The following is an 18,917-nucleotide window of genomic DNA, read 5'->3' as shown; positions in this document are numbered from 1 at the left end:
ATCTGTGGGGCTTGGACAAGCTCTTCCACCTTCTGAGGTCTCCATTTTACCATCTCTAAAATGGTCATTGTCATGCCTATCTCCTAGGGTCACCAGGACAACTGGACTAGGTAGGTGTGAGAGACCGCTCAGTGTGGCACTAATTTTCCATCTTCTTTGCCTGGCAGATTGTAGGTCCTTGGTAAGTATGTGCTATATACAAACAGCGGCCCGGACCCTCAGTCCCTGTGGTGGGGATGGCCTTGGCTTGCCTTGGAGAACCTGTGACTGATGTGGACACCCGAAAACCTTCATTTTCCTCTTTGTGTGCCTCGCTAAGCGTTTAATTCCAGGTGACTGGTCTGAGCCGCATTCTAGCTTGGGTGTGTTCTAGCACACCAGCTTGTAAAAGGAGATGCTCATATATATTGCATGGTGTTTGTGCGGATGAAACCCAAGCTACCCGCTCATGAATAATCCACCTGTCCTTGTTCTTCTCAAAGGACATTCCCCCGGACAATCCAAAGGCATGGTAGCCATCTCGAAATTTCCAGAAAACCCATGTTGCAGACTCATTCCATTTTTCTTAAGCCTGGGCCGATGAAATGTTTCTAGGATGGATCCGACAGCAAAGGAACAGACTGAGAAAAGCTTCCACTACGTCATCAGAGCTCCCAGTAGTGATGGCTTTGATGTGATGAACGTGGATGTGAAGATTGACACGTCCTGGGTGTTCCGAGATGTGGAGGAGAGTGACCAGGAGCAGGGATGCCTTCCAGAAGCAGCCAGCAACCCAGACTTGGACACAGGACTGCTCAGGGAGCAGCTGGAATCTTCGGAGCGGAAGCTGTTGGCCATTGTGGACAAGCATGTGATGTCAGAGTCAGGGCTGAGGAGCAGGTGGGTGTAACCTTGTGAGCATGCTTGTGTAGGGGGAAGGGGGCATTGATGGATTCCCTTGACACCATGATCCTTTGACTCCTGCCTCCAGCTGAGGTCCTGGCCTCACCAGAGGTACAGAACCAGTCTCCGGTGGTCATTTGCCCTCACTTCTCCTGTCATGGTCCTGTTCTGTGCCTGATCACCATCCACGGGGTCCAGCCAATGGGAAGCACTGACAGTGGATGAGAAAGGGGAAAGATAGCCCTCTTCCCTTACCTCCGTTCTCTTGTGGTTGTGCCCAGAAGATGTGTGCCTCTCTTCTTTGTTGGCCCAACTCCTGCTGTATGGCTTGATCCAAACCCTGTTCACATACTCCCTCTGAGTCGTCCCCTAGTTTCAGGATCAGAAGTGGCTCCAGCGTTGCTGAACCAGCTGTCTATCATCTCTGTCTGGCCTCCCAGCTCCTCTCTCATCTTGGTACAGGATACCAAGCAGGTGTTTCTCTCTGTTGAGCCTCTGGAGTGGGCCCTGTGGCCTGGTGAAGCCCACACAGACCCCAAATGGCCATTGGAATCAGGTCTTTTTTCCAAACCATATCTTCTGACTTTTTCCTAATGGCCCCTCCTGTCCTTTTTCTCCCATCCCCTCCCTCATTTTCCTCTCTTACACTCCCTTCTCCTCCTCTTCCTGTCTTCCCTTTCTTTGGTGGTTTTGTGGACAGATGCTGCAGGCTGCTGGGGTCTTGCATGTCCTAGAGCAACACTGTGCTGCTGGTCTCCCTCCCTCCATCCCTCCCTCCCTCCTTCCTTCCCTCCCTCCCTCCCTCACTCCCTCCCTCCATTCATTCTTCTCAAGAGGAGGAACTTGCTTTGGCCTGCTGTCTTACAGGTTTCCATGGTTAGCGTGCTTTATAGTTATAGGTCTATGACAAGATGAGAACCTCATGAAGGCTGTTCCTCTCATGGTAGCTAGGAAGGGAGGTGGGGTGTCCCTGAGAGTTACTCAAGACCTTGTGTGTTAGTTATTTTTCCTGTCACTGTGGCAAAATACTGAGTTAATGGAAGGAACACAAGTTCGTTCTGGCTCACAGTGGGTTTGAGTCTGTGCTGCGGATCTGTTCGTTGATTTGGTCCCAGGGTGAGGCAGGGCGCCTGGATGGAGGCACCTCTGAGGAGCCCAGGGTGAGGCCAGAGCCACTGTTCTCTTTGAAGATGAGGCGCACATCTTGCAGAAGAGGGCCAGGGGATAGGGAGGTAGGATCTGTGGCAGGGTTGAAAGGGAAAAGGGATCACTCTGCCTGCCTTCCAGTCTGACCCCACTTTGAGTCCCTTGAGTCCTGAGATGTATAAAGTGTTATTACCTCCTTCTCCAGATGGGGGAACTGAGGCTGAAAGCATAAACTACAGGGTCAGGGGTACGAAGAGAAGAAGTAGGGTCTGAATGGCCCACTACGAATTCAGACACCTAGCTGGCTTCCTGGTGTCTTCCTGGTAGGTATGGTCCACTAGAAAGCAGTGAGTGTCTGGGAATGCACACTGGGCTTGCTGCAGCCACAGAGTTAACATGTGGGACAGTGAAATATGTCATTGGGTTAGCGTGTTTGCTGTTAAGCCTGATGATATGGGTTCAGTTCTTGGGACCCACATAGTTGAAGGACAAAACCAACTCCCACAAAATTGTCATCTGACCTCATCACGTGCCCTGTTTCCCTCAACAAAATCGATACATTAAAAACAAGGTGAATGGTGCCAGAGAGATGACACTTGAGGTTGTCACCTGGTCTCCCCAAAATTAAAATATAAAATAAATTAAATTAAAAAGTGATAACATGCCAAAGATTTTTATTATGGAAATAATACAGAGCTGGGTGTGGAGGCTGATGCCTGGAATCCCAGCACTTAGGAGCCTGAGGCAAGAGGACCATTGTAAGTCACAGGCCAGCCTGGGCTACAGAGTCGGATCTTGTCTCAACAAATGAAGTTAACTAAAAGAAATGCATAAAATATGAAAACAACATCACCAAATTTGTTAGAAAATCTGAAGGAAAATAAAAAGCCTGCTCCTAGCTCACTGGATTGTGTTTCGCAGTCATTTCTGACCGAAATCCAGTAAAGTCATCCTGAGCACTTGTCACTGTTGCTCTGAGCCAGCCCTCCCTGCTCAGCAAGTGTTCCGTGGCTAATCCTTAAAACCGGAAAATAGGATGAGAGTATTCTGTTTTATGAAAGAGACACCAAGGCCCAGGATGTGTAGCTGTGCCTGTCTATCCTTAAGGGCAGTAGGACTTGATTCCAGGTGCCCAGAAGTCCAGTCTGTGGCCGCTGTGGGCCCATGTGCTCATGGCGGAGCCTCCTGGATTCACGGCGTTCTCTGTGGCGCTCTTCATGAGTCTCTTTACAAGCCTCACCTGGTGAGTTTAGTCAGAGAAAAGCTCTCCTTGCTCATATCATGGTCCTGGGTGTATGGGTTTCCTGTGGCTGCCGTGACAAATGGCACACACTTGGTAGTTTTCTTGGCAGTAGTGGTGGTAGGATTGGAGGCAGAAGTTCTCATAGCCCATACTGACCTCAGACTCGCTAAGTAGCCATGGATGGACTTGAACTCTTGACCCGCTTGTCTGTCCATCCTGCTAAGATTATAGGCATACAACTGTGAAACTTGGTGACTTAAAAACAGCCTACAGAGATGGGATTAAAGAGGTAGCTCAGTCTGTAAAGGTCCTGACGTACAAACCTTAGGACCTGAGTCTGAATCCCCCAAACCCAAGTAAAAGCCAGGGGTGGTGCACACCCCCAACCACAGTCTTGTGAGTCAGAGATGAGGAATCAGCTGAGCTCACTGACCAGCCTACAACAAGTGAATTCCCGGCTCAGTAAGAGGCCCTGTCTCAAAATAATAAAAAAAAAAATATGGAGGGTGGTTGAGGAAGACACCCCGTGTCTGCCTTTGGTCCCCACACATATGTATGTTTTCATTCACATAGTGTTTCCAAAACAAAACAGAACCCAAACAGCAGGAGCCCTGGCTCAGTCGATGAACAGCTCTGGAGGCTGGAAGTTAGGATTCAGGCTTAGCTCAATTTGTCGGTAGGGTCTCACCCACTTCAGATGCCCTTGGGACTGACTCCGAGATGTTTGACCCTCAGTTCTCTGTTGAGTACCCGCCCTGGCCCCCAGCTCTCCGAGCTGCAGCAGTGCGGTGCTCTGGGCCTCTGCAGCTTTCCTCCCTATGTTCAGCTCTCCCTATGGTCTCACTCTGAGGAGAGAGAGGCCGAGTGATGCTCCAAGACCCATCTCCTCTCACAGAATGACTTCACCCACCCTGAGGCTTCTGTGCTTCTGTGCCTGTGAAGGGTGCCATCCTTCCTCCAGGGATCAGGGTCTGGGAGGATCTGGGCCAACTGCACTGTATCTGTTGATACACTGATCATCTCTTCTTGCTCCTGTCAGAAACAGTCTTTGTCTCCCGAGCTTGGGACACAGGTTTCTTCCCCAAATGAAGAGAATGACTCCACTTTCTCCTTTTTGGCTCTTGGTGCATTTCAGAAACAGTGGGAAGGTGCCAGTTCTGCCTCCTGACTGATTCGCTAGTGAGGATTTACTCAAGTGGGGTAGGGGAACCTCCCCAAGGAGAGGAGCCCTTAGTTGTGTTTTGAATTGTAAGACACCATTTCTTTAATCTAGACAAAATCCTTTGAGCAAAGTGCAGCTGTCTGTATCTTTATCTGACAGATGAAAATCTAAGGGCCTTAGTGGTAAATTAACCCAGTTAGGCTCCCATGGTGGAAAAGACAGAGGCAGGAAGCAGAGCCTGCCCATCTCTGTAGATCAGAGACTGAGTCGGAACAGAAGGTCACCAGGTGGTCTTGGGTGAAGGAGAAAGCACGTGCAGAAATGGGAGATGGAGGGCTATCTCAGGCCAACGTGACCTAGCATGGAGGCAGGGCTAGCACTGTACTAGAGACAGAAATGTCTTGTCCACCTGTGATGGGAGCACTGCTCTGACTTCCCCTTCGGGTGTCACCATCATCCTGCTGTGCACCTCTTCTATTTACAGTCAGAGTTTGTCCCTTCGCAGCGAGGCACAGTCTCTGCTGGTCATGCAGACAGAGCTCTGCGTGACTCAGCCGCTCCCTGTGTCAGTCTCTTAGGCCGCTCCCAGCATCTCATGCAGAAGGACAAGTTACACAGACATTTTTTAAAAAAAAATATATAAATCACAGAAATCTTCTTCTGACTGTCAGTCATTTCCTTTAGAAGACATTCATAAGTTTGGGAGGCAAGAATGACTAAGGTTAAAAGTCACCCCGGAATCCACAGTCTGTGTGACCTGGGGAAATAACCCATCTCCCAGGCCCTCAGTTTTCTCCCGTGTGAAGATTATCACCTGGAGGCTGGTTAAGGTGTGAGCATTAGTCCAATAGTGCAGAAGAGCTCTTGGCTGGTTGACCTCCACTCAGTGTTCTTGGTCTCGTGGATATGGGTTTCTAACTTAGGGCTGAGAAACACTTAAGCTTGAATGCTATGGCAAGTGACATTGTGTATGTGTATACACAACGTAGGTAGCATGCATATCCGTGCAATACCCATCTGCAAACATGGAGAGGCCCAAACAGGACATGAGCGTGTCCTCCTCCATTACTGTCCACTTCATTGCTTGAGACAGGGCCTCTCATTGAAATGAAAGCTCACAGTTTGGCTAGGCAGGACGTCCAGTGAGCTCCAAAGGTCTGTCTCTGTCGGCAGTGCCGGAGTTATAGGCACAGCCTTTATGTGGGTGCTGGGGATTTGAACTCAGGTCTTCATGCTTACCAAACAGGTGCTCTTAACCAACTGAGCCGTCCTCCCAGCCCTGCAAGTAATGTCTCTGCGGTAGAGAAGAAACTTTCTAGTAAGATATGTATGCCTGGGATGGTGGCTCAATCCTGTCATCCAAGCACTGGGAAGTAGAAAAGGAATGAGTTTGAGGCCAGTCTGGTCCAAAGAGCCGGCCTGAGTTAATGACATATGTGAGTGCTTTACGATGAGGTTCTCAGGCCAGTAACCGGGCCAGATGACTGGGGTGGTGGTGGTGAGGTTTACATAGTTCCCGCCCTGAGCGAATGATCCTGCCTATGGTCCTGCAGGGTCGAGGAGTTGGAGCTGTCGGAGAGGAAACTTCTCCTCAAGGTAGAACAGCTGAGAGCCCGCATGGCCCAGGAAAGATGCGCCTCGCTCTACGCCCAGGAGCGGCTACAGGCACTGCAGAAGGAGCTGGTCAGCCAGGTTCGTATCTCTTCTATTTCCCAGTGCTTGGTCATGTGGTCACCCTGGGCCTCAGCTTCTCTGTCCCCCTCCCAACCTCCCAACCCTCCTGGGGAAGCATGGGTGTCGGCATGTTGGTACCTTTCTCATGCCTGGGCCCCAGAGGACGGGAGGTGATCAGTGCAGGTCTCTGTCTTCAAATTGCTGCATGCAGGTGGGGACAGAGGGATGATAAGAACCCGGTCTAGAGTGGTAGGGGGACTTGGGCACATCATGGGTGTGATAGGGAAAAGATACTTCAGAGACCTGAGAGTAGACCTTTCCAGACCTTGCTGGGAAGGGAATGTGAAGTGTGAGAATGAGGTGGGCCAACACGGTGCCTGTGCCGTGGAGGGCTGGGGAAGGGGCCGTGCAGGGAGGGAAAGGCTGGGAAGCACAGCAGGTCCTCCAGCGGGGGTTATTTAGAGTTAACCCCCTAGCCAAGGGGCTGGCACTCGGAGGCCCAAGGAAGACAGCTAAGGCTTTGTGGAACAGGCAGGCAGAGCACAGTAGACAGCTCCACCAAGAAGCAGAGTTAAGGGGCAGGTTTTGGAAGAAAACCCTAGTTCTACTGATGAATTGGTTGTGTGACATTGGGCAAGTGACCAAGCCTCGACGGGTCTCAGTTCCCGCATATGGAAAACAGTAATAATACGGTACCCACCCCTCAGGCGGTCATCTGAGTTAACTGAGGAGATGCATGGAGAATGCTCAGAGAGGTGGGTGTCTTAGTGTCATCTGCATCTGCCATGCTTGCTCATTATAAGAACCCTTCCAGGAGGGGAGACAATGGTTCAGGGCACATTGAGGAACCTGGATCTCTACGATAGGTACCCTGTGATGTCTGGGCACCGGTTTCAGGGATTTCACTTTAAAGCACAGCTTCGGGGCTTTGAGATTACAAGGTCCAGCCCGTTCATGGGATGGGAACTCAATACGAACAGAGGTTGCATGCGCTGAAGGGAGCTTTGTTTCTCGGGTCTTGTTTAGCTGTGCCTTTGTGTGTGTGCATGACATAGGAGATGATCCTGGGTATATCTGACAGTGGGCAGCCAAAGACAGCCAGGGTACATGACGTAGTATTCACCGACACGAAAGTGGGAAGTGAAGGAGCCCACTCAGCTCAGCGCAGTCCTTGAGTACTAGGGGGTTGGGTTAGCCCTCCACCTCTCCTCTGACCCTTGGAGGCAGAGTCAGGTTAAACTGGCTCCTTGGCTCACATGCCTTTAGCTTCTCAACCCCGGGGGCAGGGGTATCTTCATAGCAGGGTACAGGCTGAGGTTCTGCACTAAGGACATGTGGTTTCTCTGAGGAGACCTTGTAAGGGTTTTTGAGCCTTGCTCTGGATACACCTGGGATTCCCCAGGGCAGTTGGGGACAGTCCTGCAGTGGAAATGCTTATAGGGTAAGGGTGCCATGTAAGCTAATTGCGTTGGTGGGAATATACCATTTCCACATGCTTCCCTGTTGTTACTACTGTCTTGAACAACACAAATACACTAAGGCAGACCTCTCCAGAAGCCTCTTTACAGACTCAGTGGCTTGGTCAGGGTCACGCGTGGCCCAGCTGTAGCCCAGCCCACAGCCTTAACCTCCAGTCTCTCTGCTTTTGGTGGAGACATTGGCGTGTGGGAGTCAGTAACACAGGGATGTGCAAACAGGGTTTTGGCATCTCTTGTGTCTGATCTGTCACAGATGGTGACTTTGCTCTGGTCATATTTCCAGGAAGCAAAGAGGCCTCATTTCTGCAGTGAGCTCTGGTTATCCTGTGAGTGCCAAAAGCCCACCCACTCATGCCATGGATCCCCATGCACCCAGAACCACACAGCCACCCAGTACCTAATCCACGCCATCTTAAAGCCAGGAGAATTTTCCATCCAGAAAACACAACACTCTAGTTTTCATTCCCTCTCCACACCCTACCAAAAAACTGCCCGCAGAGCCAGTCTGAGCCGGCCTTGTTCTTCCTTTCCTCTGTGCACCCTGTCTCTCCCCTGCAGGCTGCTTACCACAGAGGCAGTGTTTGCCTGGACAGAAGGTGAACACTGAAGACTCCCAGTTTTTTTCAGGGCTGTGTTGCACCCCCAGTCTGGTTCACTGAATATGATAGGGAGAAGGCGGGGTGTTTAAATATGGATCAAATGTTCCCTGCTTAGGCAGATGGCCAAGGGACAGAGAGAAGTCAGACACAAGGCTGCCGTGCTGGACCCCAGAGTTGGCTCCTGTCACATTTATTTATTATACACTTTTCACTGTTCCGTTATACAGGTAACTTCTGAGTGTGTGGTGGGGCTAAGGACAGTCCTATTTGGGGGGTGGGGAGGCATTCACAGTTGTGAACAGCTGCTGTGGCTTCCTGGCCCCTGCTCAGCTCACATCACTGAAGTGAGAGGTTCTGGAAAGTTCTGTGGAGTTTGGAAATTGGTATGAACTGTTGAAGCTGAACAACTCCAGAGCCATCTGCAGGGTGTATGCCCCTCCAGTCTACTGCACACAGAGAGTTAGGGAGCTCCTGGGCTCAAACTAGGGTGAGGTGAAGACGACTCTTGTCTGCAGTGCTAGCAAACTCAGTAATCAGCAAAACTTAAAAATTGTGTATTTATTTTGTGCATGCACATACTTATGCCACAGTAGAGGTTAGAGTTCAGCTTGTGGGACTGGTTTGCTCCTTCCACCACGTACAGATCCTGTGGAACCCAACTTGGGTCTTCATGCTTGGTAGCAAGCGACTTAGTCTTTGAGCCATCTTTGGTCCTAGTGTAAAGTTTCAATGTAAAGTACCCACTATGCACGAAATACAGGAATGTTAGGGAGAGAAAGCAAAGCGAGCAAGGCGCATGCCTGGGGCTCAAGGTTCTCTGACGTCCCCATCACCACAACTCCTAGGTGCGGGAGGCGAAGAGGGCAGCCAGAAAGCAGCAGCGGCTGCAGGAGCGGCTGCAGCTCAAGGACAAGGCCCTGGCACGGCAGGAGGTGGCCCTAGAGCGCTGTGGGCGGGCCCAGCGGTTGCAGCTGGGCCTGGTGCGGGAGCAAGAGCGCCTTCTGCGGGCACAGGTGCAGCGGCTGGAGCGCGACGTGTGGCGCCTGGGCCGTGCCGCGGGCCTCCTGCTGGCACAGCTGCACGCCTCGGACCCGTTGCCCAGTGAGGGCAGCTTCCGGCCGCAGATTCCGGCCGGTTCCCTAGGAGCCTCCGAGGCCACAGAGCTGAGTGTACTGCGGGCCAGGGCGGAACGCGCCGAGCGGGAGTGGGCGGAGGCGGTGCGCAGGCTGCAGGAGCACAGCGTCACCAAGCGGGAGCTGCAGGAGCAGCTGGAGGAACTGCGCTGCTGTGTGTATGGGCTGACGCTGTCGGAGATCGGCCTGTACAGCCAGGTGGAGGAGCTCGCCCAGCAAAACAGGCGCCTGCGGGCCCAGCTGGGGCATGGTAGCCCGGTAAGTGGCCGGAACCCAGGACAGGAATGACCGCTTACCCTCCTCTGACTACTTCCTGTCCAGCCACTTGATCAAGGTCGTTTCCCAGCATCCTCTCATTATTTATCCGACCCAGAGGCCAGTCTGTTCTTCACCATACCCAGTCTCTGTCCCCACAATCCATATATAGAAGGTCACCACTGTCATATGGTCACTCACTAACCATATGGCCGTCTACTCATCTGCCAGCCATTTGATGTCTACCCATTTGTCCACACACTTGCAGACTCTCATGTCCAACTACGTACTCTACCCCACAGCCACCTTATGTTGTTCTTCTCCCCCTCCCCCGAATGAGCAATGGCCCTCCTCTCACGCAGGCTCATATGTTTGTGCCCTTGGTCCCTAGATGATGGTTCTGTGTGAAGAAGAGGTGGAAGCCCACTTAAATCCGGCAGGCTTGTTCAGTCTGAAGCCCTCGAGATGCAGTCTCTCTGGGATAGCTATGAATTCAGCCCAGCACAAAAAGCCAAGACTTAAAACACTATGAGGATATTTAAAAATAAGAGCCACGCAGTTCACAGCGTGAACTTGGTAGTGACTATATCAGAGTCACAATGTTGAAAGGTTAGAGACACCTGCTAGGAGGTAGGGCCTGGATGGGGAAAGTGGGTTTCTGGGGTGACCTGAGGTTCTAGCTCAAGGTTTCCACCTTCAGGAGCTTCCTGTACTGTGAAGAAGCAGAACCCACACTCCTTTCCTAGCTTTTTCCAGCCCTGTGCCTTCCTTGCCATCACTGTAGCCTCTACGTGGAGAGACAAAAAAAAAAAAATCTTTCATCCTTTCGGTTGCCTTGGCGAGGTATTTTGTCACAGTGGCAAGAGAAATAACCAGTGCATCCCCACCCTAAACTAGTCTAGCCTTTGGTACCCAATCCAAGCCACCCACAGATTCAGTGTTGCAGACCTGGTTTATAGATGGTACCTTGTGGCTGCTGAGTAGTCATTTGGGGGAAGGGCATGTGTCACTATACTGAGACTGACATGCCACTCCGAGGGGTCCATTCCTACTTAGTCACCTCCTCACATCGTTACCTTGGTGATTAGATTTCAACATATGAATTTGGGAGCAGAACAAGCATTTGGGCCTTGACAGCCATCTCTTTGGTCCCCATTCACCTGTATCTTCCCCGTCTGTCCACTCACGGAACTGGTTGCCAGGTAGCCAGGTCCTCCTCATACCCTTCACGGTTTGTCCTTCTGCTCATCCATCTCTTCGTCACTGAGTGGGTTCCTACAGTGTGCGACCCCTGTGAGAGACAGGTCCTCAACCCACAGCTCCTCCCCCAGGGCACTCGCTCCTCCCCTGTCTTCCCTAGTGGTCATTCCATGCTGTGTCCTCCCCTCCTGGGCCGTGAACTTCCCAGGGCAGGTCCAGCATCCACTGGTTTTTTGCAACCTCCATTCCCAGCCAACACACAGGGGCCCCAGGGATTGCAAAGAAGAAAGCACCAGGGGTTAGGCTTTTTCTGGATCTCTTCATTACTAGCTCTTTAAACATGGGTATACTTGATGGAAGGGCAAACATGTACATTTAATATTTTCCAGATGTATTCAGAGCTTCCTTTCAAAGCTTGTGGAGATAGGGACAGCTGCTCTCAGCATCCTTGCTCCACAGAGAGGAAGCTGAGGCTCTGGGCAGCAGTTTCTCACCTGATGTCACATAGCTGTTGAGGGACAGACAGACCTGGGGGTTGGTGTCGGGATGGTGGCTTCATCTGCGTTAGCCCTGGGTCCCTAAAACCATAGCGAGTTCAGATTCTTTAAAGAAGAGGGGGCATTTGGGAGATAGAGGAAAGAGGATCAGGAGTTCAAACTACATAGCAAGTTCGAGGCCACCCTGGGCAGTGTCAGACCCTGCCTCAAACAAAACACAACAAAAACAGACAAAAGAAACCAATGGGAGTTGCTCGTTTAAAGCATCGAGTGTATCTTTTAATTGGAACCTGGAATACTCAAGTTCTCCGGATAACGGCCTGGGCCAGCTTACTAATGGCGTCTGTGTTCTGCTGTGCATTTTCACCACTTTGGCTCCCGCCTGTCCCTCCTGTGCACTTCTTGTTCAGCCACCAAGGGGAAAGCAGTGTACACCTACCATTGTCTCCTTGTAATTCTGAAAAATAAATGATGCGTCCATGGAACTTGTCATCTAGAATCCTTTCTGTGATTGCCATAAATGTGCTTTCAATTAGGCAGTTGGCCCGAGGCTTTGTTCTCCCATCTCACCATCATCCCAAGCGCTGGGACTCACTGTTCCTTAAAAACACTTCTCGGAGAAGAGTGGGCTCCTAGATGCCTGGCAGGGTCTTGCTTCTGTTTGTCCATTTCCTGTCCTCTCCTGTAACCCCTCATGTACCAGGTTGTTCCCACAAAGCTGATGGAGGGACTGCAAGGAAGGGCAAGTGATTTGGTCACAGGCACCAAGACAGCATCAATATGGGCAAGGAATCGCGCCTTCCTCTGCTGGCCTTCCCTCTGGATCAGGGGCAAGTGTCAGTAGCTCTTTGGGGTTTTGGACTCTTCAGTGGCTGCATCAGATAGGATCTATGTCCTCGGCTGGACAGCCATCGCCAATCACAGGCACCCATGACCTTAGTGTTGCTTGCTTTCCCTTCAGCAGGCCCTGCACCCCAAGGAGCTACATCTCACCCAGGGCCTCGACTATCAGAGCCAAAAGATGTTTACTGAAGGTCCCCTAAGTTGTCCATCAGCAGTGGTCCCCATGTGTGGAGCAGAGGACAAAGCAGAGGCTGCTGTTAGGACCCATGGGACAGGCAGCACTGCTCAGTATGGCAAGGGGGAGGTGCTCCTTTAGGGAGCTGCAGGGGGATCCTTATTAGGGGACAGTGGTGATCTAGATGGGCCAGGATATTCTTGGACTGGTTAGTAAACTTCTGTTCCTCAGCATCCTTACTGTGAGATGGGACTGACACCCAGAGACTGTGATGCTCAGTGAATGAACCGCTCAGTGAGGAGATGACCATAGTCATAGGCACTGTCTGCATGTGGCCGTGTTGTTGTAAGGAACAGAGATTGGGGGCAAGAAGTATGTAGTGAGTATATATAGGGACGCCTGCAGCAGACAGTCTTCACAAAGCTGCCATTTGCCCAGAGCTGGGTCTTCACTGTAGCCAGCTGATGAGGGGGTGGAGTTATTAGCCTTCACTTTACAGGTGAAGGAACTGGGAGAGGTGGGGCCTTAAGTCACGTGCTCCAGCAAATGGAAGAAGCCAGGCTTGAAGGGAACACATCCCCCACCCCGGAGACAGCCCTCTACTTCTTACTTCTGATGGACTCTGGGAGTTGTGCTGTGTGCTGTAGGGCAGGCATTGGGAGAAGAGGTTTCAATTGCTTCTTAGCCACAAAGCACTTGCCCTGAAAGGCTCTCTTAGTTGTTGTAAAGCAGCCAGGGAGGCCCTAGTGTCCCTGTCCCTAAGCTGAGTCTAAAGGAATGAACTTAATTTGCCCAAACTCAGATCGGTGACAACTTTCAGAATATGTTGCTTTAAAGCTACATCTTCAGAGGAATGGGTCACTGGAAGGAGTTTGGGGAAAGGGCTCCTGCCAGTGAAAGGAGCTGGGGAGAACAGTGGGTGTGTTGGCATGCTTCTCTGTGAGTGTTCACTGACTTCTACAGTGTCCCAGGCACAGCGCTAGGCCCTGGAAATAGGGGGTGATCTTGGTGTGGACCTGCTCTTCAGAAACTTGGAGGGGAGATAGACACAGGAGAAGCAGTGGTGGTCCTGGCTTCTAAACAGCTACATCAGAAGACAGACAGATGGCCATGACCTGGACTGGGAGGTCACTAAGAGAGGTTTATGTATAGAGATGGGAAGTCAGTCATGTCCTCTGTCATCTGGGAGCTGAGGAGCTGGGGTGATGGGCATTGCTGGGTGCTTTCTGTATCTCCCTGTCCTGCAGTTCTCCCTGCCCCGCAGGGTACATAGAGTGAGCCCTGGCAACAGCTGTAGGGGTATTTTCATTGTTGGAGAGAGACCCTGCTTGTACCTCTGTAGGACTGTGTCACCACAGGTTTGTTGTTCACTGTGAAGCAAACTCTATTAAGAAATAGAGTCAAGAGGGCTAAAGAGACAATTCGGTGGTTAAGAGCCCTTGATGCTCTTGTAGAGGACCAGGGTTTGCTTCTCAGTGCTCACATGGAATAGATCACAACTGCCTGTTCCTCCAGCTCCCGGGAATCCAATGCCTTCTTCTGAGGGCTCCTGCACACACATGTTCCAGCATTTATGCAGTCACACACATATACACATAAAATAAAATAAAATAAATAACTCTCTAAAAGAATACTTGACCACAAGTCAAGAAATAAAGTACTTGCCTAGCATGTGTGAGGCCCCCAATTCCCAGCAAAACACACACACACACACACACACACACACACACACACACACACACACACAAAGAAAACAGAAGGAAATAGTCAATACATGCAGCTTTTAAAGGAGCCACTGCTCTGCAGGGTTTGGGCCTTTGTAGACCTAAGCCTTTGGGGAGGGCTGACAGTGAGTGAGTACCAAATGCTGTACGAATGCCTATATTTCCTGTGTGAGCATGAACCTCCATGTTTGCTATTCTCACTGTTGTGACCAAATATATAACAAGAAGCAGCGTAAGGGAAGGGGAACTTATTTTAGCTCATGGCTTGGGGGGGGGGGTTCAGTCCCAGTATGGTGGGGCAGACATGGCAGGAAGCAGGGCCATGGGCAACTGGTCACATTGTGCTTGCACTCAGGAAGCAGGGAGTGGGTAGGCAGTGGGACCAGCTTATCAGGTGTGTGCTGTCACAAGGCTGCCCCCAGTAACTCACTTCCTCCAGGGAGGCTACACTTTCTGAAGGCTCAGCAGCCTTCCGAAACAGTGCCATTAGCTGGAACCAAGGTTCAAATGTGAGCCTGTGGCGACATTTCACACTCAGGCTACAGCACATTTTGAAGAAAGGAATCAGCAGTTGCTAAGCAGCTGTGCACAGCTGTCTCCATCTCAGTTCTGTTTGCCACTGGCAGAATCAGAAGTAGCCTCAGTACCCAGCAAGATGGAGCTTGTGAGGTCTTTCTTAAGCCAGGGCTTCTCAAATCACTCACGACACCTCTCTCTTAAGACGTTTTCCTACAATCTAGGTTTGTCGGCATATAAAATAGATGCATAGTAGCTGTAGAGATGGCTCAGTGGATAAGAACATGTGCACCTCCTACAGAGGACCCAGGTCTGATATTCAGTGCCTACATCAGGATGCTCACAACTACCTCTAACTCCAATTCCTGGGCATCTGGTGCCCTCTTCTGGCCTCTGAACATACCCACCTCCCCAATGTGTGCATACCTACACACAGACACAGAGATCCACATAAATAAAAATAAAATACATTTAAAATGGGTATTCATGTCACATTTAGTGATGATAAGTAATACAAATTTTATTTTAAGCAATTCTTTCATATATATATATGTTTGCCATTTACTAAAAATGAAAGCGAATTTTCATATAATGAGTAGAAGTGTGTGTATATTTTTGCATAAGGTCACACAGTGTAATATGGGTCAGTGTTACCAGGAACACCTCATTTTCATTGCTTATTTGATTCTGACTTTATTTGGGGGTACTACTGCCTTTTGGGTGACATTTAGTTGTACAGCCTTGTGTGGTTCATGGCACCCATTTTAAGAAGTGGCGGCTTAGGGGCTATATGGGCAGAGAATGTTAGACAATCCCAAATCACAGCAGGAGAGTCTGGGAAGATTTGGTTCTTCTAAACTATCGAATAAAAAAATGGTGCAAAGCTAAAGCTAAAGTTTACATTTTGTGCAAGTTGAAGTCTTCTATTGTCTGTGCTTAGAGAAAAGCCCAGAAAGATGCACTGTGACGTGTAAATGCTTGTGTCTAGACACCTTTGTATCTCAGAGCAATCACGCACGGGGAGGCAAACCAGAATCCAGGCTGTCACTCTCTCGGGGTTGGGCAGAGCACAGTCCTGGGAAGGATGGAGGCCGGATATGGGAGCTTTTCTCGTTTTCCTTTTGACTTGCCCTGTGACCTTAGACAAGTTCCTCTCCCTCGCTGACTGTTGGTTTAATCACTCACAAAGTGAGGGGTAGACCAGAGGGAAGGTATTGTTTCAGTGTCCTAGCGTGCAGGATGCTGCCTAGATGTCTCCCTGGGGCGGAAAGCGTGTGCATTTTCTGCGGCTGTGTCCCCAGCCTCAGAAGCAGGTCTGGCCCTTAGCTGGGGCTCAGCAAACGTTCACGAAACCATCTGGGCAGAGAAGCAGGGTGGTAAACACCATGGTGAATGCTGGCCTTGGCGGAACGTGACGAGCGACTCTGACCCCAGCCTTTCTTTCTCCACCTGCCCGTTCCTCCTCCCCTTCTGCCCTCTATTTTGCTCACCCTTACTTGGAACTTGAGCTTTTCTTTCTCTTCTCATCCCTTCTCCTTTTTTCTGTTTCATTTAGTTTTTCTTTTTTGATCTTTCTCTCCATCCTTTTCAACCTTCCTGCATTTGTCTCTCCCTCCCTTCATCTTTCTGAATTTCTATCTTGTTTTCATGGTAATTTTTAAGCTGCAATTGGGACTGTTTAATTATGACCAGGTGAGAAGTGAGTGGACAGAAACAGCGGCAGGGGACAGGGCTCTGAGTGTAGTTGACAATAGCCTGTCTGGTCAGGCCTCTCTGAGTACAGCCCGTTGTCTTGTAGGGTGCAAACTGGTGGGCATGCCCTCTGGTTGCTGTCAGTTGAGGAGGAATGTTCTTATTAGTCTTTGTTGGAAGCATCTGGAGGAATCTATGATGCAGCTGGGGCTGAGGATTTATAGATAAAAGGATGTAACACAAACCATTGCACAGACAGATAAGAGGTCACGAGCACAGAGTGGCTGAGGGAGGGACTGCTGGGGACAATGATGGGGACTTGATTTGCGAAAAGGTCAAGGAAAGCCAAAGAAAGCCTCATAGGGACTTGACCACTGCTTCTGCGGGACACTAAGCCTTATTTACTGCCATCTTTCATGGATTGCATGCTCCAAAGACTGATCTGAAAAAAAAAACCCAAAAACCTGATTCCAGGTGAGCGGTAGTTTACTGTGGTGTGGGCTTGCCCAGGACCACTCAAATACACCTTGGTTTACCACTGCCCTGCCCCATACCCTGGGGTCTACAGTCCCTGGCTGGAATACAGAACAAGGCATATGTGGGAGACTGGGAGGATGGGGTTTTTCTCTTGCTGGAGAAGAGTGAGAAGGGAAGGCACCGTGATCTGGTTTGGTTTCCAGTTTAATTTGCTGGTCAAATCTTTAGTGGAGTGGGGACAGGGCCAGGAGCCAGCTACAAAGAGGCCTGTATGATAGTTGACTGGCTTGTGGAATCTTACCCTAAACTAGCAGAAGGAACTGCCTGTGCAGAGGTCCAGAGGCAGAGAATGTGGCCAGCATGGTGGCAGGCCAGGAGGCCACCATGTCAGGGGCAAGAGCTCACAGTGGTCATGACAGCTGGAACAGCTCGCAGGTGGTCTCCAGGACCATGTTGGGCATGCTCCTCTCTGCTCACACAACTGGCCTCCTGCAGGTCTGTGGCGGGGGGACACTTCCCAGATCACTGACTACTGTCACCTTTAGGACTTGCTCACAGGGAAACATTCAACATACCTGGCAGATTCCAGCTTTCCCCGGTGGGACAGAGAAACCACACAGGAGCAAGGCTGGGACTCCGCCCCCCTCCACACCTCTCCATACAGTCTCTTGTCTAGATGAACAGACTACTCCAAGGACAGACCGCCACCCCTTGTAACTTACTGAAAGAATACCAAGAGTCAACAAGAACACTGTGGCCTGGTAAAACAATGGCCCAGGTGAGGTTCCATGGCCAGCTTTGAGCCCATCACTTTCTGAGTCTTAGTTTCCTTACTTTGGAGGAGTCTGGCCATTGCTATGAAGGAGACTAGGCATGGGCTTGGAGTGGACAGGTCAACCAGGGTGCTTGTGACTGTTCAATTCTTTGTCTCTCTCAAGGGTGCCTTGAGCTGTGCCCAGAGTGACTCTCTGCACAGCACAGAGGTGTTGGATCCCTGCAGCAGCCGAGGCTACCACAGTGATGCTTGTGGACTTAAAGCCCTCACAGGTTTGTGGATGATGTCATACATAGAGGGGCCACCTGACATCCCTGTAATAGACCAGCTAGCTTAGTCCTCATGTTATTCTTACAGTGTTGGGCAGGATGATTTGCTCCTCTTACAGACAAGCCAGGGCTCAGAGAGGCTCAAACACACAGCTGGTCAAGGCAGAATCAGTGTGTGATGTTCCAGGGGCCGTTAGCTTAGGATAATTTGACATTTAAACTAATGCACTCAGCTCTCAAGGGGTGCCAACCAGCTGCAGGCTGGTAGTGGGGCCTTGTCCTCACAGAGACATCTGTGGTAAGCAGGGATCACTCTAGCCACTGTTTACCCCAGATGGCCCCTTGGCTTGAGGATGAGAGTTGTGACTGTCAGTCTGAGAATCACTGGGTTTCAAGTCCCGGGTCTCTAATGTCAAACATAGTTTCTCACCTCCCTCCTGTAAAAGACCCTGCTTGCTAGTCCTCAGCTGTCAAAATGTAAGAGTAGTCCAAGCCTCATGATACCCAAGACTTCTCATTGTAGGAGGAGGCAGCTGATGTCCCCCTTTAATCACGTCTGGGGTCGGGGGACAGAGCTGTTGGATGGGTCAAGGTGCGCTGTGACTTGGCAAGGCTGTTTCTGAAAGCTGTGCAGGGTTGGGGGAGGGGGTGTCACCTTGCTGACAGAGGAGGATCCTGAGGGTTCAAAATGCTCCATGGGCATCATCCAGCTGTGCTCCATGGTCCATCTTGAGAGCCAGTTCCTCTGCTCGCTGTTGGTAGTCATTGACACCTTCCAGGCTCAGGTCCTCACCTGGCAGAAGAGTGGGCTTATCAGGACTCACTGTGGGCTAAAAGACCCAAGTCAAGAGAGACATCTCTCAGCTGACATGGCTGTTGGTGGCCATTATGATAAATTTTCTAAGAGTGATTTTGACCTTGGGGTCTTGCTGTTCTAGGCCAGCTCTCAGAAAAGCTCCATAGCCATGCTCAAGATCAACCAGATCCTTGTTTGGTGATGCCAGCAAGTACCATAGGCAAGCTCCAGGAAGACCTGCCGGGGTCGGAGCCTAGACAGGTGAGGCCAGAGGGTTCTGCAGATAGGAGGATCAGTGGGGCCTTAGTAGCCCTGCTATGTGCTTGGTGATGTGGCCACCCTGGGGAGGTTCTTCTTGTTAGAAAGCTCTAGATTTGGAAG

The 18,917-nt window shown here is 50.7% G+C and overlaps 1 protein-coding gene across 1 annotated transcript in view; it reads left to right on the top strand.

Annotated features, from left to right (window-relative positions):
* The first annotated feature begins 595 nt into the window (after window positions 1–595).
* The window catches only part of C1H4orf50 (chromosome 1 C4orf50 homolog), a 49,533-nt gene continuing 31,211 nt past the window's right edge, over window positions 596–18,917 (top strand). The window contains exons 1-5 of the mRNA XM_042054991.1: window positions 596–879; window positions 5,987–6,125; window positions 9,030–9,575; window positions 17,635–17,743; window positions 18,679–18,797. Coding sequence (XP_041910925.1) covers window positions 596–879; window positions 5,987–6,125; window positions 9,030–9,575; window positions 17,635–17,743; window positions 18,679–18,797 — 1,197 coding nt within the window. The remainder of the gene's footprint in view (window positions 880–5,986; window positions 6,126–9,029; window positions 9,576–17,634; window positions 17,744–18,678; window positions 18,798–18,917) is intronic.

This window comes from Arvicola amphibius, chromosome 1 (assembly GCF_903992535.2).
Source record: "Arvicola amphibius chromosome 1, mArvAmp1.2, whole genome shotgun sequence".
In the NCBI taxonomy this organism is placed as follows: domain Eukaryota; kingdom Metazoa; phylum Chordata; class Mammalia; order Rodentia; family Cricetidae; genus Arvicola; species Arvicola amphibius.
This window is presented reverse-complemented; position numbering and strand designations above follow the sequence as displayed.